Raw genomic sequence first — 24,869 nt, 5'->3', positions numbered from 1 at the left:
CGCGGGCAAATTTTTGTACTTTTTATTTATAATTTTAAGTAATTAAATGGTAATTTAAAAACGGAAATGCATTTGTAACATGATATAACGGTAACAAACATTCGAATAAAACATATTTCGTTCAAATATAAACTTCATGCATGAGGCTAATTGCTATTGAAGGATTTCATTTTACCTCCACGCAGTCTGGAAGCAATAGTGCGCCGCCGAGAGCGCAGCAGGAGATGACAGCGACGCTGGATTATCGCAAACGCAAGCGGAGTTGAGCAACGACAGTAGAGCATCGAGTAGTAGCGGATATTTTAGCTTGTGCGGCGTGCCGAGCACGAAGTTGCATGCTAGCCCGTCGAATTTTGGGTTTTCCTGAATACAAAATATGGTTTAAGAACAATAAAATGATGCGACATAACTTTACAAGCAGTAAATAATGAAATTACTCATTAATATGAAATATTACGATCAAAAACCAGCTCCTTGTCTACAATTTTATTGTGCTAAGTTCTATACATTTTACGGAATATCGTCATACATCTCCGGATTGCCATAGAACTTACACATACTTCAAATTTAATGTATAAGAAATAGTGTGTCTCTGTAATACAGATTTAATCTCTTCATTTACCAAGGCGAAAGAAATCGAGTGCATTACATAACTATTATTATTCAGAGCCCACTGTGTCCCACTGCTGGGCAAAGGCCTCCCCCCTCTTTTTCCACTCGTCTCTGTTTAATGCTATATCCGGCCAGCCTGTCAAGAAGGAGTCCAAGTTATCCCGCCATCGCCGACGAGGTCTGCCGGATCCCCGGTTAGACTCGTGGGGCTCCCACTCCGTGGTTAACTTGGCCCACAAGTCATCCGGCATTCGGCAGACATGACCAACCCAGTCCCATTTCAACTTGGCCGCTTTCCGAGCTACGTCTATTATTACATAACTATACCCACTATTATTGATTAAAGTTGTCTGGAAGCTCTTTATCGTATTGTCTACATCATAGTTTAATATATAAAAAGTATTATATTGTATGGAGCACGCATTGAATTTTATTAACACAAAAATTAGACCTCGACTAACGTAAGTAATTTTGTTTAGAAGTTTTAACTCACCTGATTATTAATTTCCGAGTTGGTCAGCGCATAAAACTTGGGTCGCATCGAGGTCTCGCTTGACGACAGCCGTCGGTACGCGGTCTCAATGTGCGGCACCTCGCAGTATATGCGCGTCTTCATCTGACCGCTCTCTGTGGTCGTTTTGGCGGCGTTGGCGGAGTCGGTGGGCGACTGCACGAGACCTGTTGCTATTACGAGGTTCCATTCGATCTATGGGAAACAAGAAGAAATAACTGTGTCAAAGTCATTGACAATCGCGTGAATTGCTTTTAGTCTTTGCAGCAGAGTCCAGAGTCTCCGGCAAGCTCGGCCGAATTTCACCTTCCCATACAAACGGAGTTTTGTTCTCATTTTAAAACTACGTGTTGGATTGTAATGAAACTTTACACATACAATGACATGAGGTATATCTAGGTCTGAAATTAGTTTATATAGCCAAAGAGGATATAGTAGGATAGAGCGGTACTGTCATAGTAAATTTTGTAACCACAGTAAATTCACTGCCATCTATCGACACACGATTAAAACTAAAAATAAAAATATTAAAAATTGAATTTATATATGGAAAAATGATTTTTTTATTTGCAATATTTGCATTAATTATTTTTATATTATTTTGACCCTTGTTCTTTCATTGATATGCGTTAAAATTGTTAAATAACAAACCAAACCGTCAACGCTATCTATACGAGAGTAGCCCAAAGGTAGTGGCGCCATCTGATCGAGAATCAAATTTTCTTGATTTTCGAGGCACGTTTTTTTCCTTAGACTGTATCCATCTATTACGGAGTTATATCTATCATTGATATAGCTCTAAATTAAACAAACGAAATAGAGTAAAAACAAGTTTAGAATGAAAAACTTAATTTCTTACTGTGGTATCTGAAGTTACATAAACTAATTACAGACCTAGATATACCTTATGCTATTGTAAGTACGAAGTTTCACAGCAAACTAGCTAGTCGTTTTAAAATGAGAGCCTAACTACGTTTGTATGGAGAAACGAGCTTGCCGGAGACTTAAAACTGTACACATCCATTCATTTCATTTTTCATTTTGTTTCATTCGTCACCAAAACGTGCAAAAAGACAGACGCAGTAGACCCTTGATGATAGTTGTAGCGATTTCTGCTTGTCTCTATGTACAAGAGAGTTTTGGTTAAAGTCAGGGTTACAGCGATTCCAATACATTTTGAGGACTTTACACATTTATTTGTGGCCCTTATGCCACAGAATAAATGTGCCATTTTCAACCAAAAGGGTACTTATTGTAGCTTGTCAGTAAGGCGCTATTTACTGACAAGCTACAATAAGTACCCTTTTGGTTGAAAATGGCACATTTATTCTGTGGCATAAGGGCCACAGAATAAATGTGCCATTTTCAACCAAAAGGGTACTTATTGTCGCTTGTCAGTAAGGCGCTATTTCCATATAGCTTCAATTAGAAATCAACCTTATCAACAAGCGACAATGTGGTACCTTTTGGTTGAAAATGTCACAAATAATAGTTAAACAGAAGTTTCACTCTCTAAAAAAACGCGTCTATTACGACAGATATGACCGTTACATAGCGGTGCGCGGCAATTATTATGGCTAGACACCAAAATGGGTGTGGGCCGCGTGTACTTGTAGCGACGCGACGAAATCGCGGAGTGAGCCATGACTGCTCACGCTTACACTATTTATGTACCTTTCAAAGACGTAAAAATAAGAAAGGCAGTTCAGGAACATCTATATGTACAACATGCAATACCGATAGAGAGCGAAACTGGTGCCGATGACAGACGTATGACGTCAAGTCGCATATAGGATGTTTTTTAAAAACAACATTGTAACACCTCAATGATTCTTAATATTGATAATATATAAATTATTGTTTATTTATAAAAAATATAAATTTTGCATATTTTCCGCTTATGCATTTTTCAAGAAAATTAGAAAAGTTTTTATTATGTAATTGTTACCAAGGTATATTCGAAGCTATCATAAAATTTGTTAAATCCATGTTAAAATCTCGTTCTCGTTCTCTTTCAATATGCTTTGTTGTTTTCAAATGTTTCTCTATATTGCTTGTACATTTTTTCCTTTATTACAATCAGAAAAGGAAATTTCTGCAAATAAGGCTGCAAACCCATACGACCCACGCGACTCCATAGCGACTTCAAACAATAATATTTCGGTTATATTTTATTAATAAAAAAATAAGTAAACAGAAATTGGTTGTCATTTCCATTAATCTTGTTTTTAACATGACAAAGACAAATTATGTTTTTATACGTGGCCAGTACGTATAAAAACTCTCAACTCAAGTTTCAATATCAGTATACTCATAGAGTAACTTATACTAGAGCGGTACTGTCATAGTAAATTTTGTAACCCCAGTAAATTCACTGCCATCTGTCGACACACTTTAAAACTAAAAATTAAGATTTATAAAAATACGATAAAATGTATTTAAATATAGATAAATGATTTTTTTTAAATGCATTAATTATTTTTATGATTTTGACCCATGTTCTTTCACTGATATGCGTTAAAATTGTTAAATAACAAACGAAACAGTCAAAGCCATCTATACGACAGTGGGCCAAAACTAGTGGCGCCCTCTGAACAAGAATCAAATTTTCTTGATTTTCGAGGCACGTTTTTTCCTTAGACTGTAAACATCTATTACGGAGTTATATCTATCTTTGGTATACTAAAGAGGCTAATAAATTGTTATTTGTTTAAGTATCTATAATCTAGATAACAACACTCTGTATATAGCTTGACGTCATACGTCTGTCATCGGCACCAAAGTTTCGCTCTCTGCCGATTTCTGATATCAACCGAGATGTTTTATGAGTATGTGTTACCTGTTGCAGTAACGTCTGCGGGGCATCATACAGATGCCTCATGAGGTATTCCAAAAGCAACATCAGCCTCGTGATCAGAATCAGCTGGTGTGGAGCCAACACCATCGCTCGTTTCCTGTCGCTTATGGCCAGTGTTTCTACGACCTGAGAAGCAAATACACATACTTAATTTACGTTTAGCTTCAATAGTTATTTACGATACAAGTGCGGAAAAGAGGAAATTCGAAACGAGTGGCGATAAATTAAAACACGACCGCAGGGAGTGTTTTAAATCGACACGAGTTGCGAATTACCTATTCGCACGTGTATCGTACAACGTTTTACAGTACATACGGCCCTTTAAACTTTCGACATATGCACGAAAAGTGCTATTTGACGCACTAGTGCGGTAAAGTAGCACCATATGTACTGTAAAATATTTATCAGTACGGTTTTCACTCACTATTATTTTTAGTCGCTTTTGGCGACATGTTTTGGATTCTTTGGGAATCCATCCTCAGGCACGAGTGTCCGCGGCGGTTGTACGTCGTGCACTGCCGCGCGTTGTATTTTGAAATATGTCTCACGATAGTTTAAGTGCGATTACGTTTAACTTGGTGGAAAGGGGTTCTCCATCAATTACATCACAGGTTTAGGGGGGGAGGGGGTCACGAAAATGTGACATGTTGTGACAACGGGGAGGGGGGGAGTCACAAACTTTGTGATGTCACTTTAACTTATTTAAATTATTTTATTCGCTGTACAGTTAAATAACAAGTTTTTGGAACGATAATAGTTTTTTAATCATTTAATTTTCTTTCCTAATATGTTTTGGGATATAAGATTACTAATATTTCCAAAAAATATTTTGATAAAATATTAATAATACTTAATTCGATTTGCCGATTTCATTGAAAAAATGTGACGTCACACCAGGGGGGAGGGGTTTGCCAAATGTGACCAAGTGTGCAATGGAGGGGGGATGGGTAAAAAAACCTCGAAATCCGTGTAACGTAATTGATGGATGAACCCAAAGACCTACTGAAGACAATATTCAGATGTGTGTAATGTAAGTAACTAAATAAATAATGTAACCAACTGAATGTTTGTTTACATTCATTATTAACTTTAGCCAAAGAGAAATTGATTTTAATAAAGAAAAAAAAAACCGGCCAAGTGCGAGACGGACTCGCCCACCGAGGGTTCCGTACTTTTTAGTATTTGTTGTTATAGCGGCAACAGAAATACATCATCTGTGAAAATTTCAACTATCTAGCTATCACGGTTCATGAGATACAGCCTGGTGACAAACAGACGGACAGACGGACAGCGGAGTCTTAGTAATAGGGTCCCGTTTTTACCCTTTGGGTACGGAACCCTAAAAAACGTGCGCATTAGTTTGACATTCAAAATAGATGGCGCTGTACTGCGGTCACTGAATCGTCAAACGTCAACTTTTGACAATCAGAGTTACCGCAAAATGTATGGAGCTGTACAGCGCCATCTCGTTTACCTGTCAAATTCGAAGCACGAAATTGTCTTTTTACGCATCTTACTCAATCAATGTATCTTTGATTTAACCTTGGTCTAGACAAGTTTATGAGTTATCTTTATTTACATCAACTATTTTATATGTTACAATACACTATTATGTATTATATATTTTTCACCTCAGCAGCTCGAACAAGCCTACTTTCGTCACTCCCTGGAGTAAGGAAAGTGCAACTTTCCTCACTCCAGGGAGTGAAGAAAGTGTGACTTTCCTCACTCCAGGGAGTGAAACAAAGTAGCTTTTTAATTTAGTGAAGGCCATGAACTGCCACTTCATACTTTTATTACAATTTTTTTTTCTGTTTCTGTATTATTCTGTTTAATTCGAAATACATTTTAACCTTTAATATGTTCTCAGTACTGAGGTGAAAAATGATGTGTGCAACACGAGAGCAAAGTTATTTTACATCTCGTGTTTTTGAGTCCCTCGCTACGCTCAAGATTCTAACTTAGAATCATAGAATCTTTCGCTTTCTCGAGACTCGAAATAAACACTCGCAAGAAAAACCAACTTTCCTCTCTTGTTGCACAAATAACTATTTTAGAATCGGTAGTAACAGATACTTATATGCAAATTATTATTTATTACTTACTTTAATAATAGCGTTTGATGTCATAAGAAGAACAGACTTTTTCTGCATCAAAGTTAGCGAATGGAACAGGTAGACTAGTAGCTGTGCGTGTTCCACGTTCAAATCTGTAGAGACAAAAACATATTGTTATACATATCGGTTGTTATTAAAAATAAACGGAAGACAAGCATTCCTTGCAATGTCAATATCATGAGCATAGCAAACTGTTATCTAGTTTGCGTCGGGAACAGCGACATCTTTGAAGTAATTTGGACAACAAACTAAAGCTTGTAAACTAAATACTACCAAAGATAGATATAAAGCCGTAATAGATGGATACAGTCTAAGGAAAAAAACGTGCCTCGAAAATGAAGAAAATTTGTTGGCGGTTTCGTTTGTTACTTAACAATTTTAACGGATATCAGTGAAAGAACATGGGTCAAAATCATATAAAAACTATTAATGCAAATAAAAAATATCATTTATCCATATATAAATACATTTTATGGTATTTATAAACATCTTCATTCTTAGGGTTCCGTACCCAAAGGGTAAAAACGGGACCCTATTACTAAGACTCCGCTGTCCATCTGTCTGTCTGTCACCAGGCTGTATCTCATGAACCGTGATAGCTAGACAGTTGAAATTTTCACAGATGATGTATTTCTGTTGCCGCTATAACAACAAATACTAAAAACATAATAATATAAATATTTAAATGGGGCTGCCATACAACTAACGTGATATTTTTGCTGTTTTTTTCCGTAATGGTACGGAACCCTTCGTGCGCGAGTCCGACTCGCACTTGGCCGGTTTTAATTTTATTTATTAATAATTACTATAAAAAAAATTGCAATGACATCCGCGATCCCGTGCACGCTGGGGTGTCCGCTGCTTAGCGAGGCGATAATATAATAATAATATATTACGTAAATGGTCATACCAAATTTCTTGTACCTGATTTGAGGATGTCGTTTTAACCCTTAAAAGTTTTTCTTTTTGCCCGAATTGAATAGTGGTACACTTTTTGTGATAAAGCTTTTAAATATAAAATATTTACAAACCCCGAAAAAAACTTTCGAAAACACATACTAAAAATCACTAAATTCTGGATTTTTCCATTTTTTCCGACATGTCTTAAAACTAATGTAATTTTTAAAAATTAAAATACTGCGTTTTAAGTAAAAAATCGGGAAACGGATTAGTGTTACTATTGTAATAATATATGAACAAATAGATTAATTATGTATAAAATTAGATGTTTTTGTTGTGTAGGCTGCATCTAAATGGGGTTGGCCGGTCGAAATATTTAGCAGATGGCGCCAGCATAGCTTGCTGCCCTGTCAGTCCCTAGAATTGTGTAATTTTTTTGTTTTTTTAAAGGAATATTATGCCCTGGATGCCAGCCCTTTAATCCAAATCTCATAGAAAAAGGGGCAAGCTATGATGACGCCATCTATGCAAGACCTTTGACAGTTGCCAACCCCATTGAAAGCGTAACTTCGCTTGTATTGCGGCGGCTAGATTCGTGTGACTTTTCAGTCATTCAAACTATCATGCACCTTTTATAGTGTTGTAGAAAAATACACACATTCTACGTCTTATAGCAAAGGAATTAAGGTGCATAATTTGTCTTATCTGTATCGCCGACTGTACCTCCTTAAGTGACGACCGTTTTCTCATGCCGTGTAAAGTGAAAACTGTAGGTTAAGTACCTACGTGTTTATTTGACATGTTTTATAATTGACATATGCGTTACCTTAAATGGACATTTTTACTGACTTCCAAAAATGGAGGATGTGTGCGCATTTTTTACTAGAGTTAGACCAAGAAAAGTCTGCAACGATTTTGATAGCACACGCAGTGCAAGTGTTATTTTAAACGTCAAACTTCTATGACATTATGACGTATAAATAACACTTGCACTGCGTATGCTATCAAAATCATTGCTGACTTTTCTTGGTCTAAGTTCTAGTTTAGTTTAGAAAGTCGACTGACTGAACTGTTTTTATTTACCGAGATTTGGATAGATAATTGTTAATTTACTAAGTGCCGTGTTTGGCGCCATAAAACTTGTAATGAGAAAAACAGGAAAATGGGAGGTTTACGATAAAATTCATCATAAATACTATTGGGCCTAAACCGGCGAGCGTGTATGAGGAATGTTATGAAAGTGAAGGAAGCGAAAGAGGTATGTCACGATCGTAGCAAGTGGATATCCGTGGTCTCTGCCTACCCCTCCGGGAAATAGGCGTGATTATATGTATGTATGTATGTATGTAAATACTATTGGTTAACGGCTTCAAACACTACACAACACAGCAACACCATAGCTGATAGCTGTCCAAACACATTGTGTGTCGCTAGGGAATAAATGCAATGCCGCATGAGGGATTAAAATGGGGCATTTTCTATGAAAAGGGACCTTCTTGTCGATGGCGCTTACGCCGCACAGCGTCGCGCGGCATTGTATTTATTCGGCGCAGCATTGTATCGGAGCATCGTTTATAATGGCGTAAGCGCCATCGACAATAAGGTCCCTTTTTATAGAAAATGCCACAAATGTTATTCTCAGTCCTGCTGGATCCCGGTATTAGCGGGATCCTATACACCTAGAATATATTATGCTGAAGTGATCGACATCAAAATCAAAGTGAGTTGTTAAGATTTAGTGGAAACCGTTTTCTCCCGAAATGGAAAATGTATGAAAATAGTGCCTGTTGTCAGCTATATTCTTCCCTCTTAACTCGCTCTTTAACAAGAGCGGTACAAAAATACAAGTAATGATTCACGTTACTGGTATACAATATGCCTTTTGCCCTTTGTCTCGTCTTGGCGGGGGCACGGCCGTGCCCCCAGATACAGATAGAAACAATGATCAGCTATTGTACAAATTACGTCAACACATTAATAGCGAGATCTAAATGACACGCAGCGCCATCTATCGGCGAATTAAGAGAACAATCAAATATTATTTAGAGGTCGCTCAAAATAAAGCAATTCTGCCATACTAAAATGTATGAAATACAATACAATACATTACAAATAATTAATTGAAAAAAGTATTGTACAGAAGAGGTTTATCTTAAAGAGTACAGGAAAGTGGGTTACAAATGCCTGAACTAGGAGTTGAGGAGAAATGAACTTGACCAAAGAAAAAAAATACCTGGAGGCGTTTTAATGGTTTTATTACATTTCTCCTTATTTCGTTACAACAACTAAATAACACATTTTAAATAATAAAATGTAACAGATAATAAGGCAAATCAAATTTTTACAAAAGGTTTTGTCAAAACATCTTTGTACCGATTTTCGATCTTATTCACTAAATAACACATAAACTGATCATTTTGTTATTTTTGGATTAATGTGTTTTTTTATATTATTTATTTATTTATTTAATCTTTATTGCACAAAAGAAAATACAATCATACAAAACTCGGACTTAATGCTATGAGGCATCAAGGGTTAATTATATGAGATATCAAATGTTAAGCGACCAGTAAATAATGAGCAAATTAGTCAAAATTTGGCACATAGATTACTAAAAAGGAAGGGTCGGAAGTCTTTATTATTCACTGGTCTGACTTTACCAAATTTTATAAATCCAATATTAATACCGTAGTAGCCATATTGCCTATCACGCAATCACTTTCTCGATAACACCGAGCAATTTATTACCTTATATAATTTAAGTACTTAATATTATTGTCTAAATAAAAGAGCTTAGCTACGTTCTCTTATTAAGCAATGTTATTGTTGGGTTACTAATTAGTAATTATGGACTTCTTAGGTACCAGCAAGTGGAGCCTATATAAACACCGCGAAATCACCACACACATATTATTTGGAAAATATAATTGATTTTCCTTTGTTTTACATTTTAAGTAAAAGAAAAAAGTTTCAGTGTAACCTCAACCTATCTAGGCTTTTCCTTCATAACTTGCTAAAAATGATGGGGGCGCCACTAGCACAAACTGTAAACAAACCGCCTCGATGCATCAATGTAATATTTATTAGTAACAAATAAGCTGCGAAAACTTGTCAAAAAACTGTTTAAGGAATTTTCTTGATGGAATTTTCTAATACCACCTGGAGGGAAATTAGGTACTCTAAATAATGCAGATAGCAAATTTCACCTAAAAGAAACATTTCTTTATTTTTAAAAAAAGAAACAAAACTGCATTCAAAGATTTTTAAAAATACGCTTCCCTCATCCATCCAGAAATCGAACCGGCTAAAATAAAATAAAAAAACCGGCCAAGTGCGAGTCGAACTCGCGCACGAAGGGTTCCGTAACATTACACAAAAAACGGCAAAAAAATCACGTTTGTTGTATGGGAGCCCCACTTAAATATTTATTTTATTCTGTTTTTAGTATTTGTTGTTATAGCGGCAACAGAAATACCTACATCATCTGTGAAAATTTCATCTATTTAGCTATCACGGTTCATGAGATACAGCCTGGTGACAGACAGTCAGAACGACGGACAGACAGACGGACAGCGGAGTCTTAGCAATAGGGTCCCGTTTTTACCCTTTGGGTACGGAACCCTATAGATAGGTAAAGATAATTATAATGTCCTTATCCAAATAAGTTCTTGAATTACGAGAAAGATAATTCATTATGATCACTGGAGCAATTGAGTATCCTTGTTTTTCAAGCTTTTCCTGTTATTTAATTTAGGTACCATCTTAGAGTGATTCGATCCTTAAGCGAGGTTTAGACTAGCAAGAACTTGCATGCAATTTTCATTACATTGCGGTATCTGATCAAACTTTTGAATGCAGTTTACCTCAGTAGTTGGCAATGTAACGCAAATTGCGTGCAAGTTCTTGCTAGTCTAAACCTCGCTTTATGATTGTCCTTTTCGCTTCGCTTTCGCTCGGTCAATAAGTAATTACAAGCCGGAGCCGGACTTTTCTTTCCTCACGTGTAGGAATGTTCCTCTGAAAAATAGGCAACCCTGTACTCCCTGTAGAGAGTATAGAGGGCGCAAAAGTTCGCGCTCCGAAAGTCCCCGTTTTTTGCGTCACTTCCGTTCACACGGCGCACATCTGCGCGCGCACCTGCCACGACACATGCCCGTGCGCAGGTTACTTACACAATCTCATATCTAGCTCACAATAATATAAACATAGGTAATGACGAGATATAATGGCGCACTAACGCCATCTCTGTGTACATAGACGAATTATATATGTATGAGCAAAGATAGATACAGCTTCTTATTATAACCTCTTTGGTATGAGTTGACAAGGTTCCATGAATCTATATCTATGCATTTGCTACGTTGTAGTAAAATACAAGTACAGTCGCCATCAGATATATCGGAGCGGCCAAAGCGCTCACAAATATCTGAACACGCCTCTATTGTCAGGGCGTTGGAGTGCGTGTTCAGATATTTCTGAGCACCTCGGCCGCTCCGATATATCTGATGGCGACTGTACTACGAAATGCTTCATTCCATAATTTTAAAGCTTCAAAGACAGGAATAGGCTAGATGACCAATTTTCATTAATGGTATCAATCGATCGGGTTTTAATTTTAGGATCAAATGTCTATATGGGACCCATTACATTAAAGCTATACAAAAGTCAGAAATGATAGTCAAAATCCGACAGTCGTACTTCACTCGCGAAACGCTCCAAACAAAACGATAAGTGAACGTGACGTCAAGTTCACTGAGAGCCCATTTCGAATGTATGGACAAAATAAGAAAATTGCGTTTTTGTCGGTGAAATATTGCGTCTATGTATATAGTTGCAGTACAATCTTTTTTTGGATAAAATGTAAGGAATCGAATGGTACTCTTACTTTTTCCTTTTTGGAAGTTGGCTATTTCCTATTTTACATTAATCTTGATTTGCACATTCGTTATGTTTGCATAAAAACTAGTCAACATATAACACAAGTTACACAAGGTTTTGGAATTTTAAAGCTACGGGAAAGATAAAATATGTCTAAATTTTACATCAAATTCGTGGCCTACTAGCGCCATCTAGTAGCCTCCATGTTTAGACTAAACATAGCCTATGATCTATTTGAGAAAGTTTGCGGTACAATAGTATGTATAATAAACGCTTATGTTTTCATACATATGTCTAGTATGGCGTTCCTAAAGCTAGCCATACACACTAGGGTACGCCTGCGCTGTTTTGTCTATACATACAGTTCACCTGCACAGGTGCGTGCGTGCGGTTTTACTTAAGAATAGACAAAGGATAAGCCATTCGGGGCCAGCTACAAATCGAACGACTATAAACAGGAGCGTTATGTGGCATTGGCATTCGACTGTGCAGTTTATTAGCCGGCTTTATCTGTGCAGTTGAACTGTACAGGCAAAACTGCGCCTGCTGCGCAATTGTATGGGGAAAGTTTTTCTCGATTTATGGCTTTTCTAGCCTGAAATTTCTTTTTGGTCCCCTACAAGCTTTTGATCCTGGACAGGAATGGGATCGATTGGCATCAAAAAAAAAGTTTGTCAAAAATGACCATTTTCTCGCACCTGTATGTTTTTTCCAAAATCTGTAAACGCCAATCTTCATTAATTTTAAATCGAAGGAAGGTCTCCTAAGACCATTTTCGCCTAGCATCACGAGATCTGGTAGTTGCCCTCACTGACCCAAAATCTATTTCCACCCTGTATATTAAATGTGTGGTCACGCTTTATCTCGCTCTTACTGGTATGGTTCGTAGTTTTCAAACAGTCCCCTTTCGGCTTATCCTTTGTCTATTGTTAAATGAAACCGCACGTGCTACTTACTAGCATAGAAAAATGGTATGGCCGTTTTAACCGGTTATTCAATTACCACTCTATGGAGATTGCAATAAGGTTTAAAATGAACTAATGGGAAAACATATTCCTTAGCTGTGTGGTCTTTGCGGTTACTGAGTGCCGGCAAGTCGAACGCTACAGAACCAGTCTAAAATGTGTCATCGATATGCGTAACAAAGGCGCGATACGGAGAGCGCACTTACACTGGTTTTTTTTAGCGTTGGACTAGCCCGCGCTCGCCACGATGCACGAACCAGGTAAGAGACAGGGTCGGATTGCGATTAAAACATTTTGATGGATTCATGACAAGTATGTATTTACATATTTAAAACAAACAATAATAACATTTTTTTACTAATCAGTTAAATAATAACATTCGATAATAATCCGTTTTACAAATAATCAACTATTAAAATATTCCTCTCTAATGTTACAGACTGGTTGGGGAGATGGGGTTAAGTGTGCAGTAATATGGGGGTAATCTTAGCACTTTACAATTATTTTCTTTCGCCATTTCGCCATGTGACAGAAGATTCCGAAGATGAAGAAACTAGTTAAAAAAAGTAGTCGTGATTTTTGTTATTTATTAATTGAATATATCTACATCTTTATTTATATTGTACCAATGCATGTTTATTTATATTTTTAGTTAGTAATTTATATTGTATGTATGTATAACTCATTACTGTTTGGCTGGTTGTTTATTATTTACATTGTATAAAAAAACGTTATTTTAGTTTATTAAAAATTTGTCTGTAATACCTATATATTGTAAAAAAGCCGATATTGTTTAAAAAGGGCATATATGTATTCATTTTGTTAAATATAGTTTTAGTTTTTAGTCTGTAACATTAGAGAGGAATATTTTAATAGTTGATTATTTGTAAAACGGATTATTATCTAATGTTATTATTTAACTGATTAGTAAAAAAATGTTATTATTGTTTGTTTTAAATATGTAAATACATACTTGTCATGAATCCATCAAAATGTTTTAATCGCAATCCGACCCTGTCTCTTACCTGGTTCGTGCATCGTGGCGAGCGCGGGCTAGTCCAACGCTAAAAAAACCAGTGTAAGTGCGCTCTCCGATAACGCGCCTTTGTTACGCATATCGATGACACATTTTAGACTGGTTCTTTAGCGTTCGACTTGCCGGCACTCAGTAACCGCAAAGACCACACAGCTAAGGAATATGTTTTCCCATTAGTTCATTTTAAACCTTATTGCAATCTCCATAGAGTGGTAATTGAATAACCGGTTAAAACGGCCATACCATTTTTTTATGCTAGTAAGTAGCACGTGCGGTTTCATTTAACAATAGACAAAGGATAAGCCGAAAGGGGACTGTTTGAAAACTACGAACTATATTCATAAGAGAGATTCAAAAAATTTAAATAACCACTGAAACAATTAATATTGATAATTAATTGTTTCAGTGATTATTAGTAATGATTCACAATGATCAACTAGTGTACAAATTACGTCGACACATTGATAGCGAGATCTAAATGACATGCAGAGCCATCTATCGGCGAATCTTGTCACTAATGTTTAAAACGTGAAAACATAATAGTTATTTACGATACAAGTGCGGAGAAGAGGAAACTCGAAACGAGTGGCGATAAATTAAAACACGACCGCAGGGAGTGTTTTAAATCGACACGAGTTGCAAATTACCTATTCGCACGTGTATCGTACAACGTTTTACAGTACATATGGCCCTTTAAACTTACGACATATGCACGAAAAGTGATCTTGAGAAAGTAGCACCATATGTACTGTGAAATAATAAATTATACGTACCACGCCATTCATTTCATTAAATTGTCTAAAAGGTCAGTCCTATGTGTTACCTTTGGTTCTATACGAGTGCACGCCTCTCAAATATTTTGAACACTAATATTGTGTTTTCACATTTTATACAGTTTTTATACTTACCCGGGACGGGAAAGAAATTGTCGAAAATCAACTCCCCGGCGCCCTTTGCAAGCATTTGTAAGTGGCGAAAGTTCATTAACAGAGCTTTGGACAATTATGTGGCTTCAAAGTATTTTTCTTCTGAATATTATCACATTTTGTTTCGTGCAACTTCGAAATCTATTTGTCCGATGTTTCATTTGACCGATCGCGAAAATTAAAAAAAAAACATCTATTTTTATAAACTTTTGATAAGTATCATAGAGAAGCGGTTAAAATTTTAGATTCGCATCAAAGCACCCTTGTTTATGCATGCAAAACAATAATAGGGACGATTTGTTCCACGGTTATACAAACGGTACAAAAACTTACAGACATGCCTATATTACATTCATAAACTGCTAAAATCATAACCCTCACATTGCCGTAATCCGGTAAAAAAGACATCAATGTCAATAGGTACGAGTATTAATAAAAACGCAATCTCAACAACAATTGGTATTCGATATTACTTTCTACTCGAGAGGATCACTAAACAAAGGAGCATAATAGCTAAAACTGTATGAAACTAGTACGTACATACATCGTTTTGATTTTGGATATTTCAATCGCCTAGTTAGATAGCCACGGACCGAAATTAAAAAGTCTAACATTATATGAAAGCAGTACGCACATAGGTCTTTTTGCTTTTGGGTCATCTCGCGTAGATCGCTGCAGAAAAGCTAATTTAGTATGAAACTGTTACGCACATACATCGTTTTAGTTCTGCGTTGTGAAATGTATGGGTGCAATCTTTCTCGTGCATTATTAATGTCGACGAACAATGCGTGGGACCGTGGGTACCGTGTGCCGCTATTTATATACAAGGTGTTCACGAGGAAACCGAAAGATTCGTATGCACGGTTTTAGAAATTATATCGATCTTATCACGTCACCGTCACCATACTTCCCCAGTACTGTTTTGTTGTAAAGTATTTTTAAGAAGCCTTTTTAGGGTTCCGTACACAAAGGGTAAAAACGGGACCCTACTTACTAATACTTCGCTGTCTGTCTGTCACCAGACTATCCTCTTTGCCAGGCTGGGCTGTATCTCATGAACCGTGATAGCTAGACAGTTGAAATTTTCACAGAATGATGTATTTCTGTTGCCGCTGTAACAACAAATACTAAACACAATAAAATCAATATTTAAGTGGGGATCCCATACAACAAACGTGATTTTTTATTGCCGTTTTTTGCATAATGGTACGGAACCCTTCGTGCGCGAGTCCGACTCGCACTTGGCCAGTTTTTTTAGTTTTAATCGTTTGTCAATAGATGGCAGCGAATTTACTGTTGCTACAAAATTTACTATGACAGTACCGCTCTATCCTATTACATCCTCTTTGGGCATAGTAAGAGCGGGTTTAGACTAGCAAGAACTTACATGCACCTAAATGGTCGCGTACTGTGCGGTTTAAGAGGAATTTCCTCCCGCGTACGCTTCGGCTGTGGAATGAGCTCCCTGCCGAGGTTTTCCCGAGGGGCTACAGTATGGGGTTCTTCAAAAAAGGAGTGTACAGGTTTTTAAAGGGTCGGCAACGCGCGTGTAATATCTCTGGTGTTGCAGGCGTTCATAGGCTACGGTAACTGCTTACCATCAGGCGGGCCGTATGCTTTATTGCCACCGACGTGGTATAAAAAAAAAAAAAAAAAAAACATGCAATTTACGTTACATTGCCGACTACTAAGGTAAACTGCATTCAAAATGTTTATCAGATACCGCAATGTAATGAAAATTGCATGCAAGTTCTTGCTAGTCTAAACCTCGCTTAAGGGTCGTATTCCAACTATCCAATTTGTGTCCAATGTGTATTGCTTAATGAGATAGTGAGATACAATGACATTGGACAGGTGGAATCCATCCCAAGCAAAGGAAGCAAGCTCGATCTACGCAAACGTGATTTGCCCTCGCCTACATTGACCGAGTTTTTTTTTTTAATTTTCTCTGATCTGTGTGAGCCCGCCTTATATTGAACCAACCGTAATTTTCTTTTCCGAGAATCCTTTTATAGTTGGTCAAACCAATTTATCAGTCAGTAACAACCAGGAAAATTATACTCATCCCTTTTTTTGGGCGCTAGTACTAGTGTAAGACAAAGATAGTATGACTCTCTCTGTCTATGTTTGAAATGAGACAGTCCTTTGACAAACTTTACCTTCATAGTCGTGTTCCTGTGATGGCTGCGGCTGCAGCGCGCACTCCTGCAGCGTGTTCACGATCTTGTGCCACATCGCGAGGATGGTGTTCTCTCTTTCTACCGCCGGCTTAGCCAGCACCATGCCGCCGAGAAGCTTCACGACTCGCGGGCCGACCTGACGAGGAACAAAATCTTATCAAACATCATTGACAAGCAAAAGTACTGTCCGCGCGCGAATTCCGTGCGCGGCTGAAGAATGTTAGGAATGCTGGGCGTACACCAGCGCACACCCCCCCACTTCCTCGACCTCTGAATGCACGGAATTGGCGCGCGGACAGTAATATCGCCGACGTCTGTAGACGTGAAATGTCGCCCCGTTTGGCCCCCACGCTCCGCGCCAGATACGCAGCCGTATCGTATAGTCTAGGCGCTTAGACAACCTCAGTATTCTATACAATTAGATTTATATACACTCGGCTATACAAAATGTAAGAAAACGCCCCGAAAAGCCCTGCAAAATTTGACCTACGAGGACACAGAGAATCTACTATTAGTTGTGAAATGATTATTATAAGCGATATGACTAGTTTTATAGAATCAAACCACGAAAAGTCTGCAGAGATTTTAACAGCACACGGAGTGCAGGTATTATTTTAAACGTCAAACTTGTATGAAATTATGACGTATAAATAACACTGGCACTGCGTGTGCTGTCAAAATCTCTGGACACTTTTCTTAGTCTAACTCTAATAGGATAAATATGATAAGTATTCCATTATTATAGTATGATGATGTATGTAGTATTATTGCTGTGTATTTTGTAAGTGAAAATTTATTTCCATTAAAAATCTTTGCCATATTTCTCGCTTGAAACACGGACTGTATCCATCTATTACGGAGTTATATCTATCTTTGGTGGTATTTAGTTTACAAGCTTTAGTTTGTTGTCCAAATTACTTCAAAGATGTCGCTGTTCCCGACGCAAACTAGATAACAGTAGTATTACTTAGAACCTATATAAGAAACTGACACATACCGGAATAAATGATTGGTAACGTAGCAACGGTGTATCTTTGTAAAACATGCGTGTGGGCGTGTAGTTTGTATAACACTGAAGTAGGTAGGTAGGTAGAGCGCGAATATGTATAATAATAAATAAAAAAGACTAATTCCACACAATATCAACAATACTTAAAAAAATAAAATAAATTATAGGTAACTTACTTAATTATTAATTTTATAAAATAACTTAATTACTATGATTGGTGGACCTCTTCGCGAGTAAAAGCCTCCCCCAGCCGGCGCCATTCTGAGTGGTCCTGCATAGGTCCTGCGCTACCTCTTGCCATTTGTGCGGTATGGTGTTGGTGACGTCATCGAGCCATCTTGTGGTTGGTCTGCCTTGCTTTTTCCTTGTGGCCCTTTCCAAAGTGTCACACGTTTGGTCCATTTCTGGTCGCTCATCCTCGCTATATGGCCTGCCCATTGCCATTTCATTTTCAGACAGTGCTCTAATGTTAGGTAGATAGGTAGAACGCGAATATGTATAACGAGGGTGAAATGTCCAAAGTGGCGTGCTGTTGCCGCGCTCGGTGCCGCTCGTCAGCTGCTGGTGCAGCGCCGGTTGGAGCGACGCGAATCCGGGCGCGCTGATCAGGTTGTGCAAGTAGCGCACTAGCGAATATGTAGGCATTGTAGGCCGAAGGTGAAATGTGCAAATATAACATATATAAATATATATAAATAAAATAAAATATAAAAAAAACTACCTGTAGCGGTGTGCTGTTGCCGCGTTCGGTGCCGCTCGTCAGCTGCTGGTGCAGCGCCGGTTGGAGCGACGCGAATCCGGGCGCGCTGATCAGGTTGTGCAAGTAGCGCACTAGCGAATATGTAGGCATTGTAGGCCGATGGTGAAATGTGCAAATATAACATATATAAATAAAATAAAATATAAAAAAAAACTACCTGTAGCGGTGTGCTGTTGCCGCGCTCGGTGCCGCTCGTCAGTTGCTGGTGCAGCGCCGGTTGGAGCGACGCGAATCCGGGCGCGCTGATCAGGTTGTGCAAGTAGCGCACTAGCGAATATGTAGGCATTGTAGGCCGAGGGTGAAATGTGCAAATATAACATATATAAATATATATAAATAAAATAAAATATAAAAAACTACCTGTAGTGGTGTGCTGTTGCCGCGCTCGGTTCCGCTCGTCAGCTGCTGGTGCAGCGCCGGTTGGAGCGACGCGAAGCCGGGCGCGCTGATCAGGTTGTGCAAGTAGCGCACTAGCGCGGAGCTGAAGGAGGCGTAGAGCGCGCAGATGCGGGGACCGAAGCAGGGTGATATGGTGCCTGGAGAGATTGGTTGTTTTAGAAATATTCTAGTGCGCGTTAGGTTAAATTTTGAATGAACAACAGCGGTTTATAGTCTACGTAGTAGAAGGCAGCGTATGCTGCACGCACAAATTTCGATATTCAGCTGACCACAGCTATTACGGCAAAATATTAAGATATCTGTTAGTGTGCAAACTGAGTGCACGCTCGAGCGAAGCGTGCGCCGAGGCGTCTATGTTTATGTCGGTGGCAGATCGCAAAATAAATAAATATTATAGGGACATTCTTACACAAATTGACTAAGTCCCACGGTAAGCTCAAGAAGGCTTGTGTTGTGGGTACTCAGACAACGGTATATATAATACTTATACAAATACTTAAATACATAGAAAACATCCATGACTCAGGAACAAATATCTGTGCTCGTCACACAAATAAATGCCCTTACCGGGATTCGAACCCAGGACCATCGGCTTCACAGGCAGGGTCACTACCCACTAGGCCAGACCGGTCGTTAATCAAAATCGGGCATAGGTATCGAGATATTCCTAGGTATATCATGAAACGCCGCCATTTCATGATCTGACTAGCGACTTCCAGGCATATCGTTCAAACCTCAACGTTTGACGATTTGCCTGGCGACGTTTAGGCATATCAAATAAGTAGAGTGTGATATTTCTAGACAGATCATGAAACGCCGGCATTTCATGATCTGCCTAGCGAGTCTAGCGACCACCAGCCATATCGTGCACACCTCAAGGGATGATAATCCTAGTCAGAACATGAAATGGCGGCGTTTCATGATATGCCCAGGAATATCTCGATATGCCCGATTTTACGACTTGCCGCCGACATTTACATCCTCGCTGCGACAATTAGTTAACTCGTAATTAAGTATACTTTGATCATATTATTTTTTGCTATGTTTTCGATTGACGTTTAAATATCGTGGACAGATTAGTGTTGATCTAAAAGTTGATTAGCCCATGTACCTATACGTGCAAACCTTTTTAATAAATGTCTGCCAATTTTTAGGGTTCCGTACCCAAAGGGTAAAAACGGGACCCTATTACTAAGACTCCGCTGTCCGAGGCTGTATCTCGTGATCTGTGATAGCTAGACAGCTGAAATTTTCACAGATAATGTATTTCGGTTGCCCCTATAACAACAAATACTAAAAACAGAATAAAATAGAGATTTAAGTGGGGCTCCCATACAACAAACGTGATTATTGACCGTTTTTATAGTTAATGGTACGGAACCCTTCGTGTGTGTGTCCGACTCGCACTTGGCCGGTTTTTTAGGTCCTGACTACATTAATCACACTTACCTGTGTCAGTGCGCGCCGTCTCCCGGTCCAGATCCTTGGCCAGCGCCGCGAGCAGCGCTTGGTGCGCGTCGTGCAGTTGTAATGCATTCTGTCCAAGCCGCTCTGAGCCTGGGCTTATAATCTCCGCCGTCAGTAAAGTGAACACTTCTGTTGCCAGTCGGATGTACTGCAAAGTTGTATTTAAATAGTTCTGTATAAGTAACCAAATCCATCCAAGCGGTCTCTTCTTCTTCTTCTTCATTTAAAATTATGGCTTCAGCCCAGTGCTATTTCGCCAGTATCAAGGTATTAAGAGGTTTGAAAACGACAAAAATTGTACGGTTGTACAAGACAGTGTACGGTGATTTGTTAGCTCTTGTAAATCGATAGCTAGACTTTACAAGGCCGTTGACTCCAAGATGGTGGTTAAACGCGCTTCAAAATTAATTCTCCATTTACTGCACACTACCACATTAGTTTACTGTATAATAAGCTATCGATATTACACTTTAAACAATATTAATGAGCAAAAAACAAAGTAATTAATCACGATGCTAACTATCAAGATGGCGCTCGAACCGGAAGTCTCCCAAGCGGTCTCGGTACTTATAATTTTTACAATGATTAATAGCCGCGCGCGGAGTTATCGAGACAATGCAACTTCTTTAACCCTCCACGTAGTACTTGGCCAAATTACTCCTTTAAACCGCAGATCAAGCTTCAGGCGCTAAAGAGGCGGCTCGTTCTGTACCCATTTATCTCTTACAACCTTTGAATCCACACACCCAATGTAGATCTATCTAAAAATAATTACTATACATATTTAGGGACAACATTGCAAAAATCGACGAAATCACAATAAATAAATTATAAACCGGCAAATTTCAACCGTATCACTCACAGAATAAGGCTCCGACTTGTCCGGCACGAGTGCCTGACGAGGCCTCGAAGGTTGCTCCGCGGCGTCGGCCCCTTCAGTGCCTCCGGTGCGGGCGACGCTCGTACTCTCTGGGGCGTTGGCAGCGGCTAGGGTCGATTCGAACCAGAGGCCAAATAGAAGCTCGCTGTCTGTTTGACAAATAAATTACAGATATTACTACACAAATGATAACAGAGAAACGAAAATAGAAATTTCTCTATCCTCCCCTGTATTGGTCAGATATGCAATAGAGATAGAGAGGCAGACAACGAAATTTCGATTTTTGTTTTTCACGTTAGGGCCCCAGAACCCGAAGGAATAGAAAGTAGGAAGTTGACATCCTTATGTATCAAAGTAGAAGTGTTGTGAGTCTAAAGCCTACATGTTAAAAGAAGAGCTACAGAGGGAAAACGAGGGCAGAACCCACCAGAAGGCAGCCCGCAATAATTGTTGAGGCATTTATATTTAATAAGTCCGAAAGGACTACAATGAGTAGGTAATTTGACTGTAACGTCACATGTACTTCATATTGACTTCATAGAGGCTAATCATCTTTAAAGTTCGATAAAATCAGCTATCTTAACTTGTCAGTAAAACACCCTTAGGGAGCAATAGCGTTATTCTGTTAGTGTGACACGTTACAAAGTCTATTACAATTCCTTACCATCATCAGTCTCCGAGTATTCAGAGCACATGGTAATGTCCTGGAAGTAGACTAGAATCCGGCCGGTCCGGGACGGCGTCGGCATTCTGTTTCTGAACCACCGTGCGCTTAATATTGGTCACTTTCGACGACAAAGCGACTAGCTGTTGGGAATGTTAGTCATTGAGGTTACAAAGCCCTTACCGTCATCAGTCTCAGAGTCTTCAGAGCACATAGTCATGTCTTGGAAATATACTGTAGAGTCCGACCGGTCCGGGTCGGCGTCGGCATTCTGTTTCTGAACCACCGTCCGCTTGAGGTTGGTCGCTTTGCGGTAGCACACGACGCCGAGAGCGACGAGGAGCTGTTGGGAATATGTGCTTTGTTATTATCGTGGTAAGGTTTAAAGGTTGCGGTGAAAGCGAGTAACGGCAAGAATATGTATGTACATTCAGGTGCAGAGATAACTGACCCCTTCTGCATAGAAATTCGTTTACAACCCCCCAATCAACTATCTCTGCAGCTGACTGTACTACGTCTTTTTAGGGTTCCGTACCCAAAGGGTAAAAACGGGACCCTATTACTAAGACTCCGCTGTCCGTCTGTCTGTCTGTCTGTCACCAGGCAGTATCTCATGATCCGTGATAGCTAGACAGTTGAAATTTTCACAGATGATGTATTTCTGTTGCCGCTATAACAACAAATACTAAAAAGTACGGAACCCTCGGTGCGCGAGTCCGACTCGCACTTGGCCGGTTTTTTTTTATATGTATCACATAATTTTTATCACATGATGAAAAAAAAATATATATATATAAAAGTATACAATTGAATAGGTAAGCCAAACAGCCATTATTACCTAATAATACGGCTGTACTCGTAGCTCAATATGGCGAACCGCTGTGTTTTTTCTTGAATTAATTTAGCTTACATTGACTTTTCCTCTGTAGCGCATTCCTATCATAGAGTGGCGATCATATAAATAAACAAAATAAGGGTACCTGGGAGTAAATGCGGTTTGTTCAATAAGCCCTATGTTCCGGAAACTCTTAGCGCCTGTAGAGCGCCTTCCGAGAGTAGAATGCCGAGCCGCACGAGGCAAGAACTAACACCACCTATTTTAGACTTATTTATATACGTATACACTCGCCTGGTGTACGGGCGCGGCGCTGGCGAGCCGCAGCTCCCTCTCGTGCGCCGTGTGCTGCCCGAGGATCAAGAGAGGCGCCGGGGCACTAGTGCCTGTTGTACTGCCGCTAAGTGCCTCTAGACGCGCGTCGGAAAGTAGGGCGCCGAGCCACGCGAGGCAACGGCCGCCAAGCGCCACCCAGACTGCGCCGAGCCCTTGTTGCCTGTGGAATGAAAATACATAAGTTTTTTAACACTTAGCGCCACTTGCACCATCTACTAACCCAGGGTTAACCGGTTAAACCGTTATTTCAGTATCAGATTGTACTGGTAACCATTGTAGCTCCAGGTTTAACCGGTTAACCCCGGGTTAGTAGTATGGTACAAGTGGCGCTTATTAACACAAAGTTATCAATTCAACAACTCTAAAATTACCAAAGTTATCATTTCAACAATATCCTGAAGGATTATACAGTTAGTGGCAAGACGATTATACAAAGGGGTTGGCAACTGTCAAAGCTTTGCAGAGATGGCGCCATCATAGCTGTGAAATGTAATGAATAAAAAAAAATAGCTTGCCCCTTTTTCAATGAGATTTGGCTTAAAGGGCTGGCATCCAGGGCATTAAAAAAAAAAAAAAAATGACACAATTCTATGGATTGACAGGGCAAGCTATGCTGGCGCCATCTGCTAATTATTTCGACCGGCCAACCCCATTAGTGGCTGGGGGCAAGCAGCACTCACCATGAACACATAAATCTTATTAAGAATACTTACATTTTGGTTAAATTGTATGGCCGTGACTGTGTCTTGGCTGGGCACTTGCCGGGCGTGGAGGTGACCATGGGCGCGCCGACCAGCGCGTGATGCAGCCCACAGAGCAGCACCCAGCCGCCGATCATTAGATGGTTTTGGTAGACCTGATAGGAAGATAATTAATTAGACGGTCGGACGCACGGTTGTGTAAAGGGAATGTTTTTCTACAGAAATATGCAAGAACAGGCGGGTCCACAGTCCACACAGAACGAGCCGCCTCGCGTGGAAATTGCCGCGCGAAGCAGCTCGGTCCGTGTAGAAGTACCTCGGCCGCATTGCTTCGGGCGAGGCACGTCTCCAACGACCGAATTTCTTCGCGCGGCTCGTTCTTTGTGAACTCTGAAGATATACAACCAGATTTGTAGTCGTTTTAAGATTTTCCATGCTAGTACAAATAGCAAAATAAGCAACCAAATTGTTACTTACCACCTAAAACTAAATGTAACTACTTACTTAATAAAGATGTTGACATACTCACATAACCTCCCGCTCTGGTACTTTCCCGGAACGTCTCTCCAACTGTATGATACAAGCTGAGCGCGCATTCGACGAGGCTCGCTATTTGCTGTTCGATCTCCTCGTCCTTCGGGTGTAAGGATGCCTGTACAACATAAAGACGATGTAGAAATTAAATACAGAACTTTTCTAAACATTTTTAACTACATATACAGTCTGTAGGAAAAATTGCTAAGTGAGGAGTTTAATAAGTTTTTGCCAAAAATTACATTTTTTTTGTACAAGCTTTTATCGCTGACTGTACTTTTCTTTCCACAGGCAACTAATAC

The 24,869-nt window shown here is 39.2% G+C and overlaps 1 protein-coding gene across 1 annotated transcript in view; it reads right to left on the bottom strand.

The window, feature by feature from the left end:
• Window positions 1-24,869, bottom strand: part of LOC134755145 (protein purity of essence) — a 151,034-nt gene that overhangs the window by 105,877 nt on the left and 20,288 nt on the right. Inside the window, exons 8-19 of the mRNA XM_063691624.1 lie at window positions 24,563-24,685; window positions 24,046-24,188; window positions 23,291-23,492; window positions 22,345-22,504; window positions 21,480-21,646; window positions 20,600-20,765; window positions 19,112-19,287; window positions 16,962-17,118; window positions 6,086-6,189; window positions 3,963-4,106; window positions 1,106-1,318; window positions 176-363 (exon numbers count right to left, since the gene is read on the bottom strand). Of these exons, the coding sequence (XP_063547694.1) occupies window positions 176-363; window positions 1,106-1,318; window positions 3,963-4,106; window positions 6,086-6,189; window positions 16,962-17,118; window positions 19,112-19,287; window positions 20,600-20,765; window positions 21,480-21,646; window positions 22,345-22,504; window positions 23,291-23,492; window positions 24,046-24,188; window positions 24,563-24,685 (1,943 nt within the window). The remainder of the gene's footprint in view (window positions 1-175; window positions 364-1,105; window positions 1,319-3,962; window positions 4,107-6,085; window positions 6,190-16,961; window positions 17,119-19,111; window positions 19,288-20,599; window positions 20,766-21,479; window positions 21,647-22,344; window positions 22,505-23,290; window positions 23,493-24,045; window positions 24,189-24,562; window positions 24,686-24,869) is intronic.

Source organism: Cydia strobilella, chromosome Z (assembly GCF_947568885.1).
Source record: "Cydia strobilella chromosome Z, ilCydStro3.1, whole genome shotgun sequence".
Taxonomy (NCBI): Eukaryota; Metazoa; Arthropoda; class Insecta; order Lepidoptera; family Tortricidae; genus Cydia; species Cydia strobilella.
The sequence above is the reverse complement of the archived record's forward strand: the minus strand, read 5'-3'. Positions and strand labels throughout refer to the sequence as shown.